The sequence below is a fragment of the Bos indicus genome, chromosome 4, assembly GCF_029378745.1.
Source record: "Bos indicus isolate NIAB-ARS_2022 breed Sahiwal x Tharparkar chromosome 4, NIAB-ARS_B.indTharparkar_mat_pri_1.0, whole genome shotgun sequence".
NCBI classification, from domain to species: domain Eukaryota; kingdom Metazoa; phylum Chordata; class Mammalia; order Artiodactyla; family Bovidae; genus Bos; species Bos indicus.
Window position 1 is genome coordinate 43,751,255 of NC_091763.1, and position 22,297 is coordinate 43,773,551.

The 22,297-nt window shown below is 39.9% G+C and overlaps 2 protein-coding genes across 25 annotated transcripts in view; one reads left to right on the plus strand and one right to left on the minus strand.

Moving 5' to 3' along the window:
* The window catches only part of PHTF2 (putative homeodomain transcription factor 2), a 202,633-nt gene extending 186,790 nt beyond the window's left edge, over positions 1 to 15,843 (minus strand). For all 24 annotated transcript variants that reach the window (XM_070787220.1, XM_070787218.1, XM_070787219.1 and 21 more), the window contains exon 1: positions 15,685 to 15,843. The gene's annotated coding sequence lies outside the window, so the exon portion shown is untranslated. The remainder of the gene's footprint in view (positions 1 to 15,684) is intronic.
* A 354-nt stretch (positions 15,844 to 16,197) lies between these two features.
* TMEM60 (transmembrane protein 60) lies at positions 16,198 to 20,089 on the plus strand. Its single transcript, XM_019958614.2, has 2 exons — positions 16,198 to 16,414; positions 19,403 to 20,089. The coding sequence occupies exon 2, from the start codon at positions 19,453 to 19,455 to the stop codon at positions 19,852 to 19,854; it is 402 nt and encodes a 133-aa protein (XP_019814173.1). The 5' UTR covers positions 16,198 to 16,414; positions 19,403 to 19,452; the 3' UTR covers positions 19,855 to 20,089.
* The last annotated feature ends 2,208 nt before the right edge of the window (positions 20,090 to 22,297 follow it).

Consider the following 22,297-nt stretch of genomic DNA (forward strand, 5'->3'; position numbering starts at 1 on the left):
TTAACCATCACCTCACAGAGGTACATATTTTTTTCCCTTGTGACAAGAACTTTTATGAAACTATCCTGATAACTTATTCGTACAAGAATCATCAATAGATATTAAAGCCAATGGGGAAGTTAAGGCAATGGCACACCACTCCAGTACTCTGGAAAATCCTATGGACGGAGGAGCCTGGTAGGCTGCAGTCCATGGGGTCACTAAGAGTCAGACATGACTGAGCAACTTCACTTTCACTTTTCACTTTCATGCATTGGAGAAGGAAATGGCAACCCACTCCAGTGTTCGTGCGAGGAGAATCCCAGGGACGGCGGGGCCTGGTGGGCTGCCGTCTATGGGGTCGCACAGAGTCGGACACAATCGAAGCGACTCAGCAGCAGCAGCAGCAGGATATTTACATAATCAAAGGATCTCTCCACAAGGTACTTATTAGTTGCAAAGAGTAAAATAATTACTTGACCTTGGAGAAACCTGGCAGATATCATCAGAACTAAATGATAAAAATTATCATCATCAGTAATAGGAGAAATTGCAACATTTGCTTCTTGATATAATGTACAGGGAAGCAGTGGAAACAGGGTCAGACTTTCTTTTTTTGGGCTCCAAAATCACTGCAGATGGTGACTGCAGCCATGAAATTAAAAGACGCTTACTCCTTGGAAAGAAAGTTAGGACCAACCTAGATAGCATATTCAAAAGCAGAGACATTACTTTGCCAACAAAGGTCCATCTAGTCAAGGCTATGGTTTTTCCAGTGGTCATGTATGGATGTGAGAGTTGGAGTGTGAAGAAAGCTGAGGGCAGAAGAATTGATGCTTTTGAACTGTGGTGTTAGAGAAGACTCTTCAGAGTCCCTTGGACTGCAAGGAGATCCAACCAGTCCATTCTAAAGGAGATCAGCCCTGGGTGTCCTTTGGAAGGAATGATGCCAAAGCTGAAACTCCAGTACTTTGGCCACCTCATGCGAAGAGTTGACTCATTGGAAAAGACCCTGATGCTGGGAGGGATTAGGGGCAGGAGGAGAAGGGGACGACAGAGGATGAGATGGCTGGATGGCATCACTGACTCGATGGGCATGAGTCTGAGTGAACTCCAGGAGTTGGTGATGGACAGGGAGGCCTGGCGTGCTGCGGTTCATGGGGTCGCAAAGAGTCGGACACAACTGAGTGACTGAACTGAACTGATAATGTACAGAAAAGAACACAACATTAAATCTTTGATATTCCTGTCAAAAGTATATAACCTGACTCTAATCTTGAGAGAAAATCGACCAAACTAAAACTGAAGGACATTCAACAAAATGAATGGCCTCAAAGCTTTAGAAAAATGTCAGTATCATGAAACATAAAACATAGGCTCTAGAATTGTTCCAACTTAAATTAGAGAGACATGACAATTAAAGGCAGGATGTGAACCTGCACTTTCTTTTGCCAAAATGGACAGTATTATGAGAGTTGGTGAGATGTGAATAATATCTACAGATTATAGTATTATACCAAAGTTAATTTCCTGACTTTTTTTTTCTTAAATCATTGTACAATGTTTATGGAGGAATGACCTTGTTTTCAGGAAATAAAACTCAAGTTCATAGAGACAGAGGAATATCCAGACTCAATGAGAGGGCAATGTCCCAGAATAATGCTAAAATTAGCCTTGTATTAAAGGATGCTCAGGATTCATCCAACAAAGCTTAAAAAGCATGCTTTGAAGAACTTGAAGAACTGTTTTCAAGTAACTTAACTGTGTCCCAAAACAAATCTCAAAATATTGAAAAGAATACAAAAAAAAAAGAAAAAAAAAGATAGCTCCAAACAACAAAATTCACAATGTCTGGCATCCAACAAAAATTAGCAGGAACACAAACAAAAAGGAAAATATAACCCATATAAGGAGAAAAATCAGTTATAAGAAATGGATCTAGAAATGACAGAAGTGATAATGACTAAAACAGCTATTGTACACAAAATACGGTATGTATATATATATGTTGCATGTATACATATACAGACACACACACACACAGAAAGAAATGCATGTTCATGGATTAGAGACTTAATATGTCCATACCCAAAATAATCTATAGATTCAATGCAATCTCTATCAAAATTTCAAAGGCATTTTTTTCCAGAAATAGAAAAATCCATCCTGAAATTCACATAGAATCTTGAGGGATCCCAGGTGCCCAAAATAATTCTGTAAAAACAAAAATTGGAGGAGTCACACTTTCTGATTTCAAAACATACTACAAAGCTACAGTGTACTACTGGCATAAAGACAAACAAACTACTGGAACAGAACAGAGCTCAGAGATAAACTCTTGTATATGTGGTCAAATAATCTTTGATAAAAATGCTAAGATCATTTAATGGGGAAAGGACAGCCTCTTCAACAGCGTGTATGCAGAAAAATGGATATACACACGCAAATGAATGAAGGTGGGCCCTTAATTAACACCACATACAAAAATTAACTCAAAGTGGATTAAAGACCTAAAAATAAAACCTAAAGCTATAAAACTCCTAGAAGAAAATTTATGGTTAAACTTCATGACACTGTACTTGGCAGTGATTTACTTGGTTGTGACACCTAAGGCACAACCTAAGACAGTAAAAGTAAAAATACACAAATGAGACTATATAAAACTTAAAAGTTTTGTGCATCAATGCATATAATCAATAGAGTGAAAGGCAACTTATGGATGAACGAGAATATTTGCAAACTATATACATGATAGTGGGTTAATATCCAGAATATATAAAAAACTACAACTTAAGAGCAAAAAATCAAATATCTCAATTTACAAATGGTGAAGGACTTGAATAGACATTTCTCCAATGATACAGAAATAGCCACCAAGCATATGAAAAGATGCTCAACATCACCAATCATTCGGTTCAGTTCAGTCACTCAGTCGTGTCCGACTCTTTTCAACCCCATGAATCGCAGCACGCCAGGCCTCCCTGTCCATCACCAACTCCCGGAGTTCACTCAGACTCATGTCCATCGAGTCAGTGATGCCATCCAGCCATCTCATCCTCTGTCGTCCCCTTCTCCTCCTGCCCCCAATCCCTCCCAGCATCAGGGTCTTTTCCAATGAGTCAACTCTTCGCATCATTAGGTAAATGTAAATTAAAACCATAATGAGATATCACTTTTATATCCATTATGATACCTAGTATCAGCAAAATAGAAAATAACAAGTGTTGACAAAGATGTGAAAAAGTCGGAAACCATGTACACTATTGGTACAATGCTGAAGTGGCACAATCACTACAGAAAATAGTATGGAGATTCCTCAAAAAATTTGAAAATAGAACTACCAAATGATCCAGCAATTTTGCTTTTGGAAAGTAAAAGTGTTAGTTGCTCTGTCATGCCTGACTCTTTGCAACCCCATGGACTGCAACTCACCAGGCTCCTTTACCCATGGGATTTTCCAGGCAAGGACATTGGAACGGTTTGCCATTTCCTTCTCCAGGGATCTTCCCAACCCAGGGATGGAACCTGAGTCTTCTACACTACAGGCAGATTCTTTACCGACTGAGCTTTGCTTTTGGGGATATATCCGAAAGAAGCATGGTCTTGAAGACATATTCACATACCCATGTTTACAGCAGTAATATTCATAACAGCCAAGCAATGAAAATAACCCACATGGCCACCAATGGATGAATGAATAAAGAAAATTATACAATAGAATATTATTTAGCCTTAAAGGAAATCCTGCCACACATCACAACATGGATGAATCTTGAGGACATTAAACTAAGTGAAATAGTGAAAGTGAAGTCGCTCAGTCGTGTCCGACTCTGCGACCCTGTGGACTGTAGCTCACCAACCTCCTTCGTCCATGGGATTCTCCAGGCAAGTATACTGGAGTGGGTTGCCATTTCCTTCTCCAAGTGAAATAAGCCAGACACGAAAAGACCAATGCCGTGTTACCCCATTAATTTGAGGTACCTAGCATAGCCAAGTTCATAGAGACAGAAAACAGAATGGCTTCCTGGGACTGGAGGAAAGAGTAAATAGTAGTGTTTTTAAGTTGTTTAATGGTTACAGAGTTTCATATTTGCAAGATGAGAAGTTCTGAAAAGCTGTTTCAAGACAACATTAATGTAATTAACACTACCAAACTGTATATTGACTGAGATGGTAAATTTTATGTACTTTTTAATTACAATAAAAAAAAAAAAAAAACCTCAGTATAAACTCCATGTATACAGTTGACCCTCAAAAAACATAGTTTGAATTGTGTAGTTTCTCTTAAACACAATTTAAAAAAATTACATTACTACATGATCTGTGATTGGTTAAATCTGCACATGCAGAACCATGACATGGAGTGTTATAAAGTTATACAAAGATTTTTGATTGTGTGAACAGTCACCATCACTAACCCCCACATCATGCAAGGATCGATTTTATTCAAGAAAGGAGAAGAAAGCCTGAACATATAAAGGAGAAACATTTAAGATACAGACAAGATTCAAATCAAACTTCTAGAAATGAAAATGCCTATTGAGAAAAATACCGTGGGGCTTCAGTGGTGCTTTACTGCTCTACTGGCCGACACAGGAGACTCAGGTTCAGTCCCTGGTCCAGGAAGATCCCAAATGCTATGAAGCAAGTAAGTCTGTGCTCCACAAATATTCAGCCTGTGCTCCAGAGCCTGGGAGCCGCAACTACTGAGGCCCCAAGTCCTAGAACCCATGCTGCACAACCGGTGACGCCACCACAATGAGAAGCCCACACACCCCAAATAAAGAGGAGCTGCTGCTTGCTGCGACCAGAGAAAAGCCCAAGCACAGCAACAAAGACCCAGTGCGGCCAAAAGTTAAAAAAAGTTTAAAAAGAAAATTTGCTGAATGAGATAATAGCAAATCAGAAAGTGAAAAGATTAGTAATCTTGAGGACAGAGCAAGAGACACTGTCCAAGTTGAAACAAGGAGAGAAAAAAAAAGGGGGGAAGAAAGCATCAGTTAGCTGTGGGACATTATCAAGAAGCATAATATATGAATAACTAGTACCAGAATGGGGAGAAGGCAATGGCACCCCACTCCAGTACGCTTGCTTGGAAAATCCCATGGACGGAGGAGCCTGGCAGGCTGCCGTCTATGGGGTCGCACAGAGTCGGACATGACTGAAGTGACTTAGCAGCAGCAGTACCAAAATGAGAAGAATGAAGAAACAAAAAAAAAAATATATCTGAAGAAATAATGGACAAATTTCTTCTACATTTGATAAAAACAGTAAAGCTTCAAACCAAGAAGTTCAACAAACCCCAAACCTAAGAAACATAAAGTACCTAGGTACATCTTACTACAAGTGCTTAAAACAAATGATAAAGAGATCTTAAAAGCAGCCAGAGGAAAAAAACAATTTCAGTATAGTGAAATAAGGATAACAGATTTCACATTGGAAAAATGCAATGAGATGACAGTGGTGCAATATTGTTATACTCCTGGGGAAAGAAACAGAAAAAAAAAAAAAAAAAAAGGTTTTGATCTAAATTTCTATACCTGGCAAAAATATATTTTAAAGTATTTTTTCAGACATACAAAAGCTGAAAAAAATTTCATCAGTGATATAGCATTACAACCATTACAATAAATACTAAAGTAAGTACTTCAGGAAAAAGGAAAATACCAGATGGAAAAAGAATTCCAAAGGAAAGAAGGGCCCTAAAAATGGTAAACATGTGGGTAAATGTAAGAGATTAAAAAAAAAAAAAAAAGTTCACTGTACTTAATTGGTCAATCATGTCCAACTCTTTGTGACCCCATGGACTGCAGCCCGCCAGGCTCCTCTGTCCGTGGGGATTCTCCAGGCAAGAATACTGGAGTGGGTTCCCATGCCCTCTTCCAGGGGATCTTCAAACCCACGGATCAAATCCAGGTCTCCAGCATTGCAGGTGGATTATTTACCATCTGAGCCACCAATCCCCTTAAAAGACAACTGACCACGTAAAGCTGAAAAAGTAGAAATACACTGTGGAATTTTAAACACATGTAAAACCAAAATGTATGACAATAGCACACAAGCTGAAAAGAGAAAATCCAAGTGTACCGTTACAAGGCGCTTACATGAAATGAAGAGTGGCGTTTTACTCAAAGTAGATGTGATAAGCTAAAGATATATATAGCCACTACAAACAAGCAGCAAAAATTTTTTTAAAGCTACAGATAATTAATTCTCCAATAAAGTATTTATTGAGTATCATAAAAATACTCAAATACAAAAGAAGGTAAAGAAAAAGAACAAAGAACAGATGTAACAAATAAGAAACACGTTACCAAGAAGGAAGATTTAAACCCAACAAAATAATCACATTAAATGTAAATGGTCTAAATTAACAGCAGAGATTAGAAAGCTGGATTTGAAAGAAAGAAAAGAAAAAGCAAGGTCCAACTATATCCCATGTACCATAAATCCAGCTTAAATACAAATAGGTAAAAAGTTTTCAAATGGAAAAAGAGAAATAACACTAACACTACTCAAAACAAAGCTAGAGTGGCAATACAAACAAAGTAGACTTCAGAGAAAAGCATATTACCAAAGGTCCATTTCACAATGACAAAAAGATTCATCAAAAGATAACAATCGTAAATATGCATGCATCGAGTAACAGAACTTCAAACTACCAATATATGAAGCCAAACTGATCAAACTACAAGGAGAAATTGGCAAGGCCACAATTACAGTCAGAGATTTCAACACCCTTCTCTCAAAAATGAAGAGAACAAGCAGACATAAAATATGTAAGGATACAAAAGGCTTGAAAATTTTGTCAGTCAACTTGATCTGATTAGTATTTACAGAACACTCCACCCAACATTCTTTTCAAGCACACATGAATCATTTACCAAGAGAGATGATACTCTCATAAAACAAGTCTCAATAAATTTAAAATGACTCAAATCATGCCATGTACGTTCTCTGACCACAGTGAAATTAAATCAGAAGTCAACCTCTGAAAAATACCTCAATATTGGGAAATTTGTGTACATACCTTTAAATAACCAACAGATTCAATGAAGAAACCACAAACAAAATCAACAAGGATTTCTGAATTGAACAAAGATGAAAACACGAATATAAACATTTGTGAGATGCACTCCAATCACTATTTAGAGGGAAATTTTATAGCATTAAACATTTGTATTAGAAGACAATAACAGAATAAGTTTACATTTTAAGATTCTAACAAATCAAAAGCAAATAAAATACAAAGTAAACAACAAAATGGAAATAAGAACAGAAATCACTGAAACTGAAAACACAAAATCAATTAAAAAAAAAAAAATCTGGCTCTTTGAGAATATCAACAAAACAAATTTGTAGCCAGACTGAACAGGAAAAAAAGTGAGAAAATACACAAATTAACAGTCAGGAATGAGAAAGAAAACATTACTACCGATCTTAGAGATATAAAAAATATAATAAATGAATATTATGAACATGTATGCCCCTGAATTTAACAATTTAAATTAACAAGTTCCTTGAAAGATACAAACAACTGATGCTTACTCAAAAAGAAATAAATAAAAGAAATAAAAAGAAATAATCAATTAAATAAACAGAATTTAAAGGTAAAATCTTTCCCATAAAGAAAACTCCAGGTTTAAGTATGCTAGCCACTTAAATTCATCTTAAGTTTAACATATCAATACATGGAGAGATCAGGTATTTATTAACTATCATGTACAAGCATTACAGATAGAAATTAGATATGGTTATGTTAGTATTTCAGTAAAATCATTCTGGAAGGAAGCTGTGTAGAGAATTGGTTAATATGAGGCCAAATTAAAATCAGAGAGACCTGGGACTTCCTTGGTGGTTCAGTGGTTAAGACTCTGCACTTCTGCAGGGGGCCCAGGTTTGATCTCTGGTCAGGGAACTAAGATCCTGAATGCCTCAAGGTCAAAAAAAAAAAAAAAAAAAGGTAAAGAGACTAGAGACAATAATGAAATGATGAGGACATGAAGTAAGTCAGTGGCAATGAGCATTTTTATTAACTCAGAGTAGGTGTTGGGATAGGGCATTAATAAAATAGATAACTAGTAGAGAGAATAAGCAGATGCAGTGACTGACTGGACATGAAAGGTATGGGGAATAACAGAGTAAGGATATTCCATGATTCCCGGCCTGAACATTAGAAAAGCCATTGACTAGAATAGACAATACAAGAGGAGAAAAGATGATATGTTTATTCTTCAACATATGGCACATTTACGACAGCAAACTCACTCACATACAGCCAGACATCTTGGGAGTATGAAGTCAAGTGGGCCTTAGGAAGCATCACTACAAACAAAGATAGTGGAGGTGATGGGATTCCAGTTAAGCTATTTCAAATCCTAAAAGATGATGCTCTTAAAGCACTGCACTCAATATACCAGCAAATTTGGAAAACTGAGCAGTGGCCACAGGACTGGAAAAGGTTAGTTTTCATTCCAATCCCAAAGAAGGGCAATGCCAAAGAATGTACAGACTACCACACAATTGCATTCATTTCACATGCTAGCAAAGTAACACGCAGAATTCTCCAAGCTAGGCTTCAACAGTACACGAACCAAAAACTTCCAGGTGTTCAAGCTGAATTAGAAAAGGCCGAGGAACCAGAGATTAAATTGCCAACATCCACTGCATCACAGAAAAAGCAAGCGAATTCCAGAAGAATATTTACTTCTGCTTCACTGACTACGCTAAAGCTTTTGACTGTGTGGAAGACAACAAATTGGAAAATTCTTAAAGAGAGGGGAATACCACACCACCTTACCTGTCTCCTAAGAAACCTACATGCAAGTCAAGAAGCAAAAGAACTGGACATGGAACAACAGACTGATTCCAAATCGGGAAAGGAGTACGTCAAGGCTGAATACTGTCACCCTGCTTATTTAACTTATTCGAAGTGTATATCATGTGAAATGCCAGGCTGGATGAAGCACAAGCAGGAATCAAGATTGCTGGGAGAAATATCAATAACCTCAGATATGCAGATGACACCACCCGTATAGCAGAGAGTGAAGAGAAACTAAAGAGCCTCTTGATGAAGGTGAAAGAGGAGAGTGAAAAAGCTGGCTTAAAGCTCAACATTCAAAAAACAAAGAGATCACAGCATCCAGTCCCATCACGAATAGGCAGGCACACAATGGAAACAGTGACAGAGTGATTTTCTTGGGCTCCAAAATCACTGCAGATGGCGACTGCAATCGCCATCTGAAATTAAAAGACTCTAATTCTTTGGAAGGAAAGCTATGATCAACTTAGACAGCATGTTAAAAAGCAGAGACATTACTTTGCTGACAAAGGTCCATCTAGTCAAAGCTATGGTTTTTCCAGTACTCACATATGGATGTGAGAGTTGAACCATAAAGAAGGCTGAGCGCCACAGAATTGAGGCTTTTCAACTGTGGTGCTGGAGAAGACTCTTGAGGGTCCCTTGGACTGCAAGGAGATCAAACTAGTCAATGCTCAAGGAAATCAGTCTTGAATATTCACTGGAAGGACTGATGTTGAAGCTCCAATACTTGGGCCCCCTGATGCAAAGAACTGACTCATTTGAAAAGACCCTGATGTGGGAGAGATTGAAGGCAGGAGGAGAAGGGGACAACAGAGGACGAGATGGTTGGATGGCATCATCGGAGATTGAAGGCAGGAGGAGAAGGGGACAACAGAGGACGAGATGGTTGGATGGCATCATCGACTCAATGGACATGAGCTAGAGCAAGCTCTGGGAGATGGTGAAGGACAGGGAAGCCTAGTGTGCTGCAGTTCACTGGGTGGCAAAGAGTCAGACATGACTAAATGACAACCATGGTACATGTAAACTTTCAGAGGCCAAAAGGTAGACTCTTGTGTGTGTGTGTGTGTGTGTGCACTCAATTGCTCAGTCGTGTCCAATTCTTTGTGATCCCATGCATTGTAGCCCTCCAGGCTCCTCTATCCACGGGATTCTCTAGGCAAGAACACTAAAGTGGGTTGACACTTTCTCCTCCAGGTGATCTTCCCAACTCAGGGATCAAACCCATGTGTCCTGCAGTTTCTGCATTAGTGAGTGGATTCTTACTGAGACACCTGGGAAGCCGAGCCTATTTATTTGCTCCATCTGGTTTAATGAGTCTGACCTACTTTCTTCAGAAAAAGATTGGGGAATGTGAAGCTCTCCCCCTACCTTTTCCCTTTTTTGTTGTATGTGGCTGTAATGATTCAATTCTTTACTGAATTCTGCTTATTACCTATGTAACATCCTTTGCCTCCTTTTAAAGTTTTCACTATTTGTCATTTTCTGGCTTTCCTGACTCTACTTGAGAATTGTTATTTTTTTACATTTTTAATATTTATATTATTTTATTTGGCTGTGCTAACTCTTCATTGCACCATGCGGGATCTTTACTTGGGCATGTGGGATCTACTTCCCTGACCAGAGATTGAACTTGAGCCCCTTACTTCGGGATTTCAGAGTCCTAGCCATTGGACCACAAGGGAAATCCCAAGAATTGTTCTTTTATTTTCTTAAGTACATCCTTTTCAACTTGGTTGAACTGCAGCAACTTTTTTTTTGGCCAGTCTTATAAGCCAGCCCATGTATCAAGTGTTTCACATGTATCAGTTCATCTCATTTTCAAAATTTTGCAAAGTATCTGCATTTTATGATTAAATAAAACTAAAACTGTGAAGAAAGCTGAGCACCAAAGAATTGATGCTTTTGAACTGTGGTGTTGGAGAAGACTCTTGAGAGTCCCTTGGACTGCAAGGAGATCCAACCAGTCCATTCTGAAGGAGATCAGCCCTGGGATTTCTTTGGAAGGAATGATGCTAAAGCTGAAACTCCAGTACTTTGGCCACCTCATGTGAAGAGTTGACTCATTGGAAAAGACCCTGATGCTGGGAGGGATTGGGGGCAGGAGGAGAAGGGGACGACGGAGGATGAGATGGCTGGATGGCATCACCGACTCGATGGACGTGAGTCTGAGTGAACTCCGGGAGTTGGTGATGGACAGGGAGGCCTGGCGTGCTGCGATTCATAGGATTGCAAAGAGTCAGACACGACTGAGCAACTCAACTGAACTGAACTGAAACCTGAAAAAGATTGCATAGTGAGCCGAAAATTAAGACAACTGGTGGACTGCAGAATTGAAATTTGAACCTAGATCTGTAGAGCACCAAAACTTGTGACACATAACTTTCATAAGCTTTCTGCTACCTTTAAGAGGCCTCTTGCTGCATGTTTGACCAAGGTGATTTCATTCATGAACAAGTGTGCCTACTGCATGTCTTCAAAATTTCTGTAGATACACTTTTAATAGCCCCTTTCCCTACTGCTTCTAAAACTGGAAAGCTGCATACAGTGCACTTTTTCTCCTTTACTTCCTCTCATTAAATGTCAAATTTAATCATGTTATGATTATTATCAGGTAGTGGTTCAGCCACAGCCATTTCCTGCCCCAGTTTCTGTTCAAAATGAAGTCCAACATATTTTCTTTCCTAGTCTTCTAAAATTACCTGTTTAAGGAAGCCATTTTTTTCATCTGAAAGCTCACCTCTATTATTTTGTGTCATTTACGCATCCACATGACACTTAACAAGTTGGACTAAAAAGGCAGCTTTCCCAAACATCATTTGACTAAGTATTTTCAACTTAGTCATATGATTTTGGTTATCAAGTGATCCACATTTATAAATTCAATGTGAGTATTTATGGTTCTGTGCTGTCCTGAGGAGAAGACATAAGCATGGGAATTTTTCTCAGGTTTTCAAGGACAGTCTCAATTTAAAACATTCTGTTAGACTGTCACATCTCAAGTTTTGGGTCAGAAAAGATGGTAACATATATGCCAAGGGTAATGTGCAATATTGACTCTACATGGCAACGGGGTAGGTCAGGTTAAGGAAAGGCAATCACTTAATTAAGACTATTTTACTTTAATTTCTTTGGTGGCACTCCACATCCTACAGAATCTTAGTTCCCAACTAGGGATACAACACGCACCTCCTGCACTGGAAGTGTACCACTGGACATCCAGGGAATTCTCAAGATTATTTTTCGTTTTAAAATAATCCCAAAATACTTCCCTTGAATTAGGCACAGCTGCCTTAATCTTCTTTTACTGGTTAGGATGAAATATCATAATGAAATAATGAAATAGTTGCTTGCCTGAACACATTTGGAAATCAGTTTTAGTAAGTATTAAAAAGTAAATATTAAATAAAAAAGTAACAATTCACACTCTTGAGATATTCTTATAAACTATATAATTTCTAACTACTAAAATTGCCCAGCCACATTTCTACACAATTATCATTTACATTTGGCCTTTGCAAATACTTTGTATACAGAGCCACAATTACTTGCCATTCCCATAACAATCCATATTCCCGTTCTGAGACCCTGCCTCTGGTTCTGTGTGTTCTATCTGTGTTGATGCCCTTCCTCCCCACTAATAAAAGTTATCAGTCACCCTGTAAGGCTCCAGAGATAAAGTTACCAGTCACCCTGGTAAACCTCCAACCCATCTCAACTCTTCAATTTATTTGTTTCTTATTCTTCATTCAGGACTTTATTCATCCACATACCAATAAGCCAGTACTTTACATATTTTGCTTAATATTAATACTCCCCTTTGAAGTATTATTCTCTCCACTTAACAGATAAGGAAACTAAACATGAATGAAATTTGATATCATGTTCCAGGTCACAAAGCAAAACAGGAATTCAAATGCTGGTCTGAACTTTAACTCAATTCTCCTTCCATGAAACCACGGACTTTATGGCACTCTCTTATAGTACAATATACACTGTATTGTAGTACCATTATTTGTTCACATCTCTCTCTCTCACTAAAGGGATGTTCCTCAAAGACAGGGAAGGACTCCACCCTTACATTCCAGCAATAGTCAACAGTGCTTATTGTACAGTAATCGCAAAGTGTTACCAAATATTAAGTTTATTCTGCAGCATTATTTTCCACTGATCAGTCGCCTTCAACCAAATCTGTATGAAGCCATTTTTAGGCTTTGTAATTAGACTGCTTAGATGTGAATTCCACCTCTAAACTTATCTGATAAATCTTGAACACATGTGTTAACTACGTTAACTCATAGGAGGACAGTAATCACTGTAGCCACCTCTTTTAGGATTATAACAATTAAATGAGGCAACACAGAGGCAAATGAACTATTTTTTTGATCCTCATTTTTTTCTACATGCTACCCTAAATTTTCTTCAGCTCAGTCTAGGGAATCCTTTTTCATTATAAATTCTTGAAATGTTGGTATTACTCAAGTCATAAAGAAATAATAATTCCATTTGCAGCAACATGGATGGACCTACAGACCATCATACTGAGTGAAGTCAGACAGAGAAAAACAAATACCACATGATATCACTTATATGTGGAATATTTAAAAAGGGTACAAATGAACTTATCAACGGAACAGAAATAGTTACAGATGTAGAAGACACCTTATGGTTATTGGGTGTAAAGGGGAGGGATAAATTAGAAAATTGAGACTGACATATAGACACTACTACATATAAAATAGGTAATAAGGATTTACTGAACAGCACAGGAAACTCTACTCAATACTTATAATAGCCTACACAGGAAAAGCGTCTAAAAAAGAGTGGATATATGTAAAACTGATTCACTTTGCTGTACACCTGAAACTAACAACATTGTAAATCAACTATATCCAATAAAAACTTAAAAAAAAAAAATTCCTTGCAATTTTGAATGAAATGGACTAGCCAAAAAGGTTCATGGCTTAAAAATTGGTCAGGTCACTTAACTTGACTTTTATAGCCAACTGGCCAGTGCCAGTTTGGATTCAAAAAAAAGTTTATTCTTGGAAGCTTGACCATGCAAGAGTGTCCCCATTGTATACTTTATTTGCTCACCTCATTTTCAAGGCCTACCAGAAACTTTGAAAATTAGAACACAGACACTTTCTACTTTATTACCACCTAACTTAATACTGCCACCTCATGCGAAGAGTTGACTCATTGGAAAAGACCCTGATGCTGGGAGGGATTGGGGGCAGAAGGAGAAGGGGACGACAGAGTATGAGATGGCTGGATGGTATCACTGACTCGATGGACCTGAGTCTGGGTGAACTCAGGGAGTTGGTGATGGACAGGGAGGCCTGGCGTGCTTCGATTCATGGGGTCGCAAAGAGTCGGACACAACTGAGCGACTGAACTGAACTGAACTTAATACTACCTAGGATGCACACAGACAACTAAATTGTGAGGGAGGCATGTTATTTTCCCAACAAGAAAACGCTCCTGGAACCACCTGTGTTCTGGCCTCAGACATAACTCATTCTCCCCACACCTGCAAGATTTCTCTGGAATCTAGAGGATAAGTCACCGCACCGGACAGGGACTATCCACTGCCATCCCTTAAACTTAGCAGCTGTTACTCCAAAAAGGTAGGATTTTATATTGTTATGCTATTTTTATGGATCTTTAGGCTAAAGTGTGTAATTTCCAAATTTTTAGAATTTCCCCCTTAAAGCTTTTAAAAGCTATCAGTTTGGGGGAAAAAAAGTTTTTAAAAATACATAACCTCTTGAAATAAGAGCAAATACTAAAGCTACAGCCACAATCTCAAAGGGGGCGGGGGGGACAAATTTTCAAAAGTCTAGTTGGCTAAAGCTAAACAAAAATTATAAAATCAAAGTACCACAAATACCAGACTAATATCAAAGTAAGCAGGATATACTATTAACAAACTAAGCAAGTGTAAATGACAAAACACTTAATACAGTCACACGAATTTTTAAATTACTTGGTACATGTCAACAGATACTGAGATTAAGAAATTGTCCCAGATTCTGTAGTTCCCTACTCAGTACATGTTGTTTGTTATAAAGCAGGTCCTTTTTTGAGGGGGAGGGGGACCACACTAAAAATTAAAAGGGTATCAGATTACCGACAGAATACTCTCCAAAGTTCTAAAAGGAGACACTGCATTAGAAAGCCATGACCTGAAGGAACAATACCAAAACACTGGCTGTCAATATGAGACAGAATAAAATAAGAAAATGTGAAGCACGCCGATGGACCGCGGCATTGTTTCCAGACAAGAAATACCCCTTTAAGGCCCACGCCAAGGATTTCAGCACCCGCTCCGCAGTCAGTCCTGGAATCAGAAAACTGTTGCCCTCTCAGTGAGGGCAGGGCAGCGACCCCCGCCAGCCGGCTTTCAGCGCGCACAGAGTCGCCCCCTTCTTCCGAGCTCGCTCCTCCGGCCGCTAGCTGGCCGCTCCCCTCTGGCCGGGACTCGGCCACCCGCTGGCCGCACACGCCCTCGGACCCGACGCGCCCCCAACAGAACGCCACGGGAAGGAAGCGAAGGAGAGGGGCCTTGAGAAGGGGCGGGAGGGGCGAGAGGCGGCGCTGCGATTCGGGCCGTCACCATCCAAGCTCGAGAACTACCCGGGTTCAGGAGGAGGAAAACTGAGCCTCCGCCGCCGGCCAAATGATAGGATCCCGGAGCGCAGGTGCCGGCGGCTGCCCGACGAAGTCACGGCCGGGAGGACGATGCGTTGACCCCGGAGCCCCCCACCTCCATCCCACTCGCCGCTCTCCTCCCTCATCCACCTTCATCTTCGGCTTATGTCAGAACCCAACGACCTCCACACGGCCCGCCCGAGCGTGGAGGTGATGCCGGCTCTTACCTTAGGAAAGGGCGCGGCGCCGCGCCGCTAGAGGCGGCTAGGGTGCGCGCGGGAGACACCGAGGCGAGCGCCACCGCCGCCGCGGGAGCCTGAGGAGTCACAACGAAGCTGCCCGCGGGCGCGCCGCCTCCAGATCCGCCGCCCCACCCCCTCTCCCGCAGGATTTTGCGCCGGAGCCTGCAGTCTCCGAGTTCTGACTGGTAGAGCCAGAGGAGGGGCGGGGCGCCCCGCGGGGGCGGGGCTGAGCGCTGCAAAGTCTAATTGGCATCTATAGGCCCAATGGGACCACGGACGCTCCCGGCTTTGCTTAGACTGACTTTCCTGCTAGCCCGTAGCAGTCAAGAGGCGGGCCCAGTGGCTTCTTTTATAGCCGTCATTTTGACAAACCGGATTGTACGAAAAAGTCGGTTGGTTCGCACTGGCGGCTGAATGGCCCAATTAATTCAGGGGAGGGAGCTTCTGAGCTCTCCGATTGGCGTTCTCTCTACCTATAGGAGAGGCCCAGGCGGTTAGACCCTGCCCCGGATGTGGGCGCGGCTCTGAGGTACACCCGAGAGAGCCTGTACTGTGGTCGTTTGAGGAGGAGGAATTTAAGTCCCTTTTTCTTGACTATCATGTGATGGCTTCTGGATTTAATGGGGGGAGAAGTGTGGAAAAGGCCAAGGATCCAAACTGGCGAATTTCCTGATCTTCGATCCCCTCTCCGCTCTCCAGACAGCGGAACTGCCGGGTGAGTCCAGGGCTCCGACGAGCCGGCATACCCCGAAGTGCACTGGCCCCCCGGCCCCTACCCTGTGTCTGCCTCCCTCGTCGCCGCGCCCATCCCCTCACCCTCCAGCCCCAAATACACCGAAGTGGCACCAGGCTTCTGTTTGCGTTGTGGATCATATCGTACAAGAACTGCGTTCAACTCCAAAATGCTCTGGGCCCGCAGTGCAGAATGGGGGGAGTTAGGATAGGGCGCCGCTGTCGGACCGTCGGCGTTTGAAGTTGAAGGGTAAGGATAGTTTAGGAACCCCCTTAGGAATGCCCTGAAGTTCTAGAGACAAGTAGGCCCGAAATCAGGTAAATGTAAGCAGAACGCTGTTCCTTTGAAGGATGGTCAGGTTGGCCAAGGTTGTTGAAGTAGGTACCTTTCGAAAGTGACTCATTATCTGGAGGAATTCTTTGTTGTGGGCTCATTAAGCAAAACTGTCTTTGGGATAGGACGAGTTCATATGGAAGTGTACTGGCAGTCGCGAGAAGGGAAATGCAAATAGTGTGGCAAGCACCACGGACAAGTTATCGGGTCCACCCACACCTGATACCGAGATGCTGGACCTGTGTGGGGGCAGGGCCCTTTAGATTTCCATTTAGGGGCAGCGCAGGTGTTAGGCGGATAGGCGGTATATACTTAACTGTATTCAGGTGCAAAACATAATCACGAATGAAAAATACTTTAAAAATTTTTGGAGTATGCAGCTTCCCCACCCTCCTTAAAAGAGAAAGAAGAGAAGTAGTAGGAAACAAATTTAATAAATTAATGGAGATTTATTAATAAATCGGAGTTTTTTGTCATAATTGTACCCCAGCACCCATGATCCTTCAAGCATCATTTAAATATCAATAGAGTGCTTTTAGTGAAAGTGCACACAAAACTTTGTTGCATCCCACATAAAAAAAACTTGCAGCCACAAGGTTGTGTTTTTTTGCAGTCTTTTGACCTCCAATCTTAAAGCACCTGTTTTGAATGCAGTTACCCTTATTGAGTTACTACTCAGACCTATGTTGAGGGGGGAGGCGGAAAGCTTGACTCATTTAATGGCTGGCTGATAGAAGTTATGTTTAAGCAAATGTATTATCATAAACTTTTTTAAAAGTTAACAAAAACGGCCAGAGGGATTGGAAACTGGAATTGAGCAAATTCAATTTACAGTATGAAACCCATTTGTAGTTAATAATCAGTACACACCTCTCCACCTCTTCTTCCAAATTTGGTTCCACATCCCATTATAGCAGCCTCTGGCCAGGAAAGGACCAGCACAGAAAATGCCTTCCTGGGAGCAAAAGCATCTGTTTTTCATACTGCAGTATGAAGTATCTTCAAGCTAAGTAAACAAATTGAGTGCAAGCAGATGGGTTGTATAGAGGAAAGAAGGGAGCTCGGAGACTCAGATCATATATATATACTCTTGCACCATGATAGCTACCCACTGTTTAAAGTAGTAAAGATGTAACAATCAAAGTTAGTCCTAAAATATAACTACTTAAAGATGATAGGCTAGGACATTTGATTTATCTAGCTGGTTTCCTCCCTTTTTCCTTATTTCTTATCTTCCTGCATTTTTACTCCTGTCACCCATGCTTCTGTTACCATCCCCATTACCTGCTTATCTTTTCCTCTTGCCGTCTCCTATGCTGTCTCATCCTCAATCTATCATTCCCCAGTGGCTTATTTCCTTTTGTTTATAATTTCTCTCCTTTACTGAAAATCTCTTCTTGATCCTTCATCATCATCATTGTAAGTCTTACCTTTCATTTTCTCTTCTCCCAGTGTTTCAGAGGAATTTATTCACCTGTTTGCATTTCATTATCTTCTGTTAGCTCCTCACCCAACTTCATGCAACCTTGCTTCTGACTTGCCATTCTGTTTACCCTTTTTCCAGATGGTCACAAGACTGATATAAAAATTGGAATAAATATGGAACATACTGTAAACCTGTATGTGAAGATTAAATGTGTTTATACTTAAGTATTACAGATTGATGGATTCCTATCGAAATTCCGAGTTTTTTAAATTTAGTGATTTTAGCATTGAAAACCTGGAAGGGCCAAATAAGAGAAAATATTTTGGAGAAGAAAATAGTAAGTAGATACTAGGCCTCCCAGATATTAGAATGTATCTAGTAACAGTGATACAGTACTAGTGCAAAACAGACATTGATCAGTAAGACAGATAGGAAGGTAAGAAATAGCTCCAATTATTAAACAATTTAGCATCTAATAATCACAAGTTTTTTAAGTGGTTTTGATTATTGAGTAGCAAGTAGTAAAAAAGCTATATACCACAAGCCAAAAAATGGGTATTACTAAAAAGTTTTAGACTAAGAAAATAGGTATTTATAACAACTTTGAGAAAATTTGATTAAAAAATGTAAGACCCATGGATTAAGCTATGCAAAAATCCAGTGTTACCAATGTGTTCTATGTTACTTAGCCCAGTGAACTCTGTACAATCATAGTTCTACTTAATGTTGTAATTTTTTTTAACTGTTCCCTCCTTACTAAAACTCCTCTCCTGGCTTTATACCACCCTTTCTTTGATTTTGAATGCTTTTTCTTAGTATTCCTTGATAATGAAAATTAATAGGTGTGCAAATGTACAAAGAAAGGTTAATTAAGAACATCCCTGAGGTACAGGAAAAAGATCCTGAGTGCCTGCATTTGTGTGAAAAACAAGAAAAGCAGGCTGTTTTTAAAACATCTTGAATAGAACTTATACCCAGTGGATATACTAAAAATTGTATTTTGTCACAGCTGTATGGAATGATGGATGTGATGTTGTCAAAGATGGCTACAAATTTGATGGATTATGAAAGGGAGATGATAAAGTGTTTTCAAAATTAGGAAATCTATGAGAGAAAAAGAGCCAGCTTTGTAAACCAGGAATAGAAATATTTTTTTTTTTTATGGTACCAAAATTTAAGATCTTGACTTTTTTTTTTTTTCCTTCTCTTAGGGTATATTTTCCTTTTTTCGACCCTGCAACAGCTTCTTTAAATTGTTTAAATGAGAATGTCCTTGGCTCAGAGAGTACTACTCACCTGGCTTTTCACATTACTCTTCTTGATCATGTTGGTGTTGAAACTGGATGAGAAGGCACCTTGGAACTGGTTCCTCATATTTATTCCAGTCTGGATATTTGATACTATCCTTCTTGTCATGCTGATTGTGAAAATGGCTGGGCGATGTAAGTCTGGCTTTGACCCTCGACATGGATCACACAATATTAAAAAAAAAGCCTGGTACCTCATTGCAATGTTACTTAAATTAGCCTTCTGTCTTGCACTCTGTGCTAAACTGGAACAGTTTACTACCATGAATCTGTCCTATGTCTTCATTCCTTTATGGGCCTTACTGGCTGGGGCTTTGATAGAGCTTGGATATAACGTCTTTTTTGTGAGAGACTGACTTCTAAGGACATCAGCTCATTTTATTGCTGTTCAGCAAGCTATTATTAAAGTGTACTGAATCTTTGCAAGCTTGAAGAATGCCAGAGAACTGAGAAAAATACCAAATGTAATTTTATACTGCTCCCATTAAAATAGTCTTGGTGACTTCTACTTGACCCCAAACTTAATCATTCAATATTTGAGTTATTAATACCCTTATTGTTCTATATGAATAAAGTTTGTTTTGGATCTTATGTTTCTACTTGACTCTTGAATAATCTGTTTTAAGTATGTGGTCAATATTAAAAGTACATAAACTAAGTAAAAGCCTTTAGTAAGTAAAGTAAAAGTAAGCAAAAGCCTTTAAAGTAAGTAAAAAGCCTTTAGTCTACACATTTGAATAGACATTTAATATATCATGGCCCCATTATGACCATGTAAATAGTCATTTGTGCTTCTCAATTATGAAGAAAACCTAGTTACTGAAATAACTGGGGTGCCACTTAAGGTTTATATTCAGAAAGAATCTAAAAGTTTTGAGTTTTTTCATTTTTTTTATCTAGGCTACCTTCATTGTTATCTTCGCCTTCCATCTGGAACAAATAAATTAGAGATAGAATATTAAAAACTGAGCAGAAGCTTGCCTCTTCCTCATGTTAGGGGAACCATCCATCCCATTTATGTCAGGACAGTCCAGGTTATGCCTATTGGTCTGGGGTCTCAGGGACATAGTTCCCCTTTAATTCTTACAAGTGTCTTGGTTTGAAAAATTACAGATGCCCCTACCATAGTACTTAAACAATTCCAGTGAAACATAGGTGGCAGTAGGGCTTCCCCAGTGGCTCAGAATCTGCCTGCAGTGCAAGAGCTGCAAGAGATGCAGGGTTGGATCCCTGGGTCAGGGAATATCCCCTGGAGAAGGAAATGGCAATTCACTCCAGTATTCTTGCCTGGAGAATCCCATGGAAGCAACTTAGCAGGCACATAGGTGGCAGTACTTAAAAGAATTCCGGAGTCCACAACCCTAAAGCAGGGTCAGAGTGATTATTTTTGCCTTATACAGCCCTCTTAGCTTTGGGAGTCTTTAAAGTAGTATTATGTTCATTTTAAAAATATCTAACAAGAAAATGATTTCTGGCTGCTAGTACTTGAGGGTGTTACTAGCTCAGTCGTGCCCAACTCTTTGTGACCCCATGGACAGTAGCCTGCAAGTCTACTCTGTCCATGGAATTGTCCATGCAAGAATACTGGATTGGGCTGCCATTCCCTTCTCCAGGGGATCTTCCTGACCCAGGGATCAAGCCCAGGTCTCCGCATTGCAGGCAGATTGTGTACCATCTGAGCCACCAAGGAAGCTTGAGAAGATTGCTTAGAGAATTTTGATCTAGTTCTCCCTGGTGGTTTAGAGGGTAAAGCGTCAGCCTGCAATGCAGAAGACCCAGGTTCGATCTCTGAGTCACGAAGATTCCCTGGAGAAGGCAATGGCAACCCACTCCAGTACTCTTGCCTGGAAAATCCCCTGGACGGAATAGCCTGGGAGGCTGCAGTCCATGGGGGTCGCAAAGAGTCAGACACGACTGAGGGAGTTCACTTTCCTTTCCTTTCTTCTTTGTGGACCGATAACGTGACAAAGTTTCAGACACAACACTACAAATTAATACTGCTTAACTCTTCATTTGAAACTACAGAGCTAGGTTAAATAAAAAAAAAACTGATTACAAATGTTTTCCTATCTTATAATTGGTATATATTAGTATTTTGGATATGTAAAAATAGGATTAAGAAGGATAGTTAATATGGGGAACATAATGTTCCAAGACTTAACTAGGTATTCCTAATTCAGTTGAGAGATCTAAACTATTTGTCCCTGGAATCTATTAATTGGGTACATTCGAAGTAGAAGAAAGCTTTTGTGTATGAGAAACCAGATAAGATTTTGTAGTTTAGGAAAACCTGTATTTGTGAAAGCATCACAAAGTATAATCTCTCATAGAGAAAAGGAGAAGAAACAGCATCACATGCAAAGAATCAGCTAGGCCAGGAGTCAGTAAGGTTATTTTGTAAAGGGCTGTATAGTAAATACTTAAACCTTTTGTAGGCCATATAGGTTTGTCACACCTATTCAGCTTAGTTCATGTGGTAAGAAAGCAGCCAGACCCTAGCTCTGTTCCAATAAAACAGTTTATGGACAATGAAATTTAACATTCTATGATTGCCACATATCAAAATATTCTTTTGATTTTTGTTTCAACTATTTAAAACTGCAAAAACCATTCTTACCTTACAGGCTATACAAAAAGCAGGTAGTGCTCTAGATGTGACCCATGGGCAAAGTAGTTTGCTAACCTCTGAGCTATAGGCCATAAAATAAGCAAAAGTAGAAATTTTTATGACACTACTAAGAGGAGAGGTGGGGCTGGTCTCCAAGGAAAGGAAAAGAGGTTTAGGTAAGATTTGTATGT

Excerpts from the sequence above, each read along its gene's own strand:
- TMEM60 (XM_019958614.2), top strand. The coding sequence starts at position 19,453 with ATGAGAATGTCCTTGGCTCAGAGAGTACTACTCACCTGGCTTTTCACA.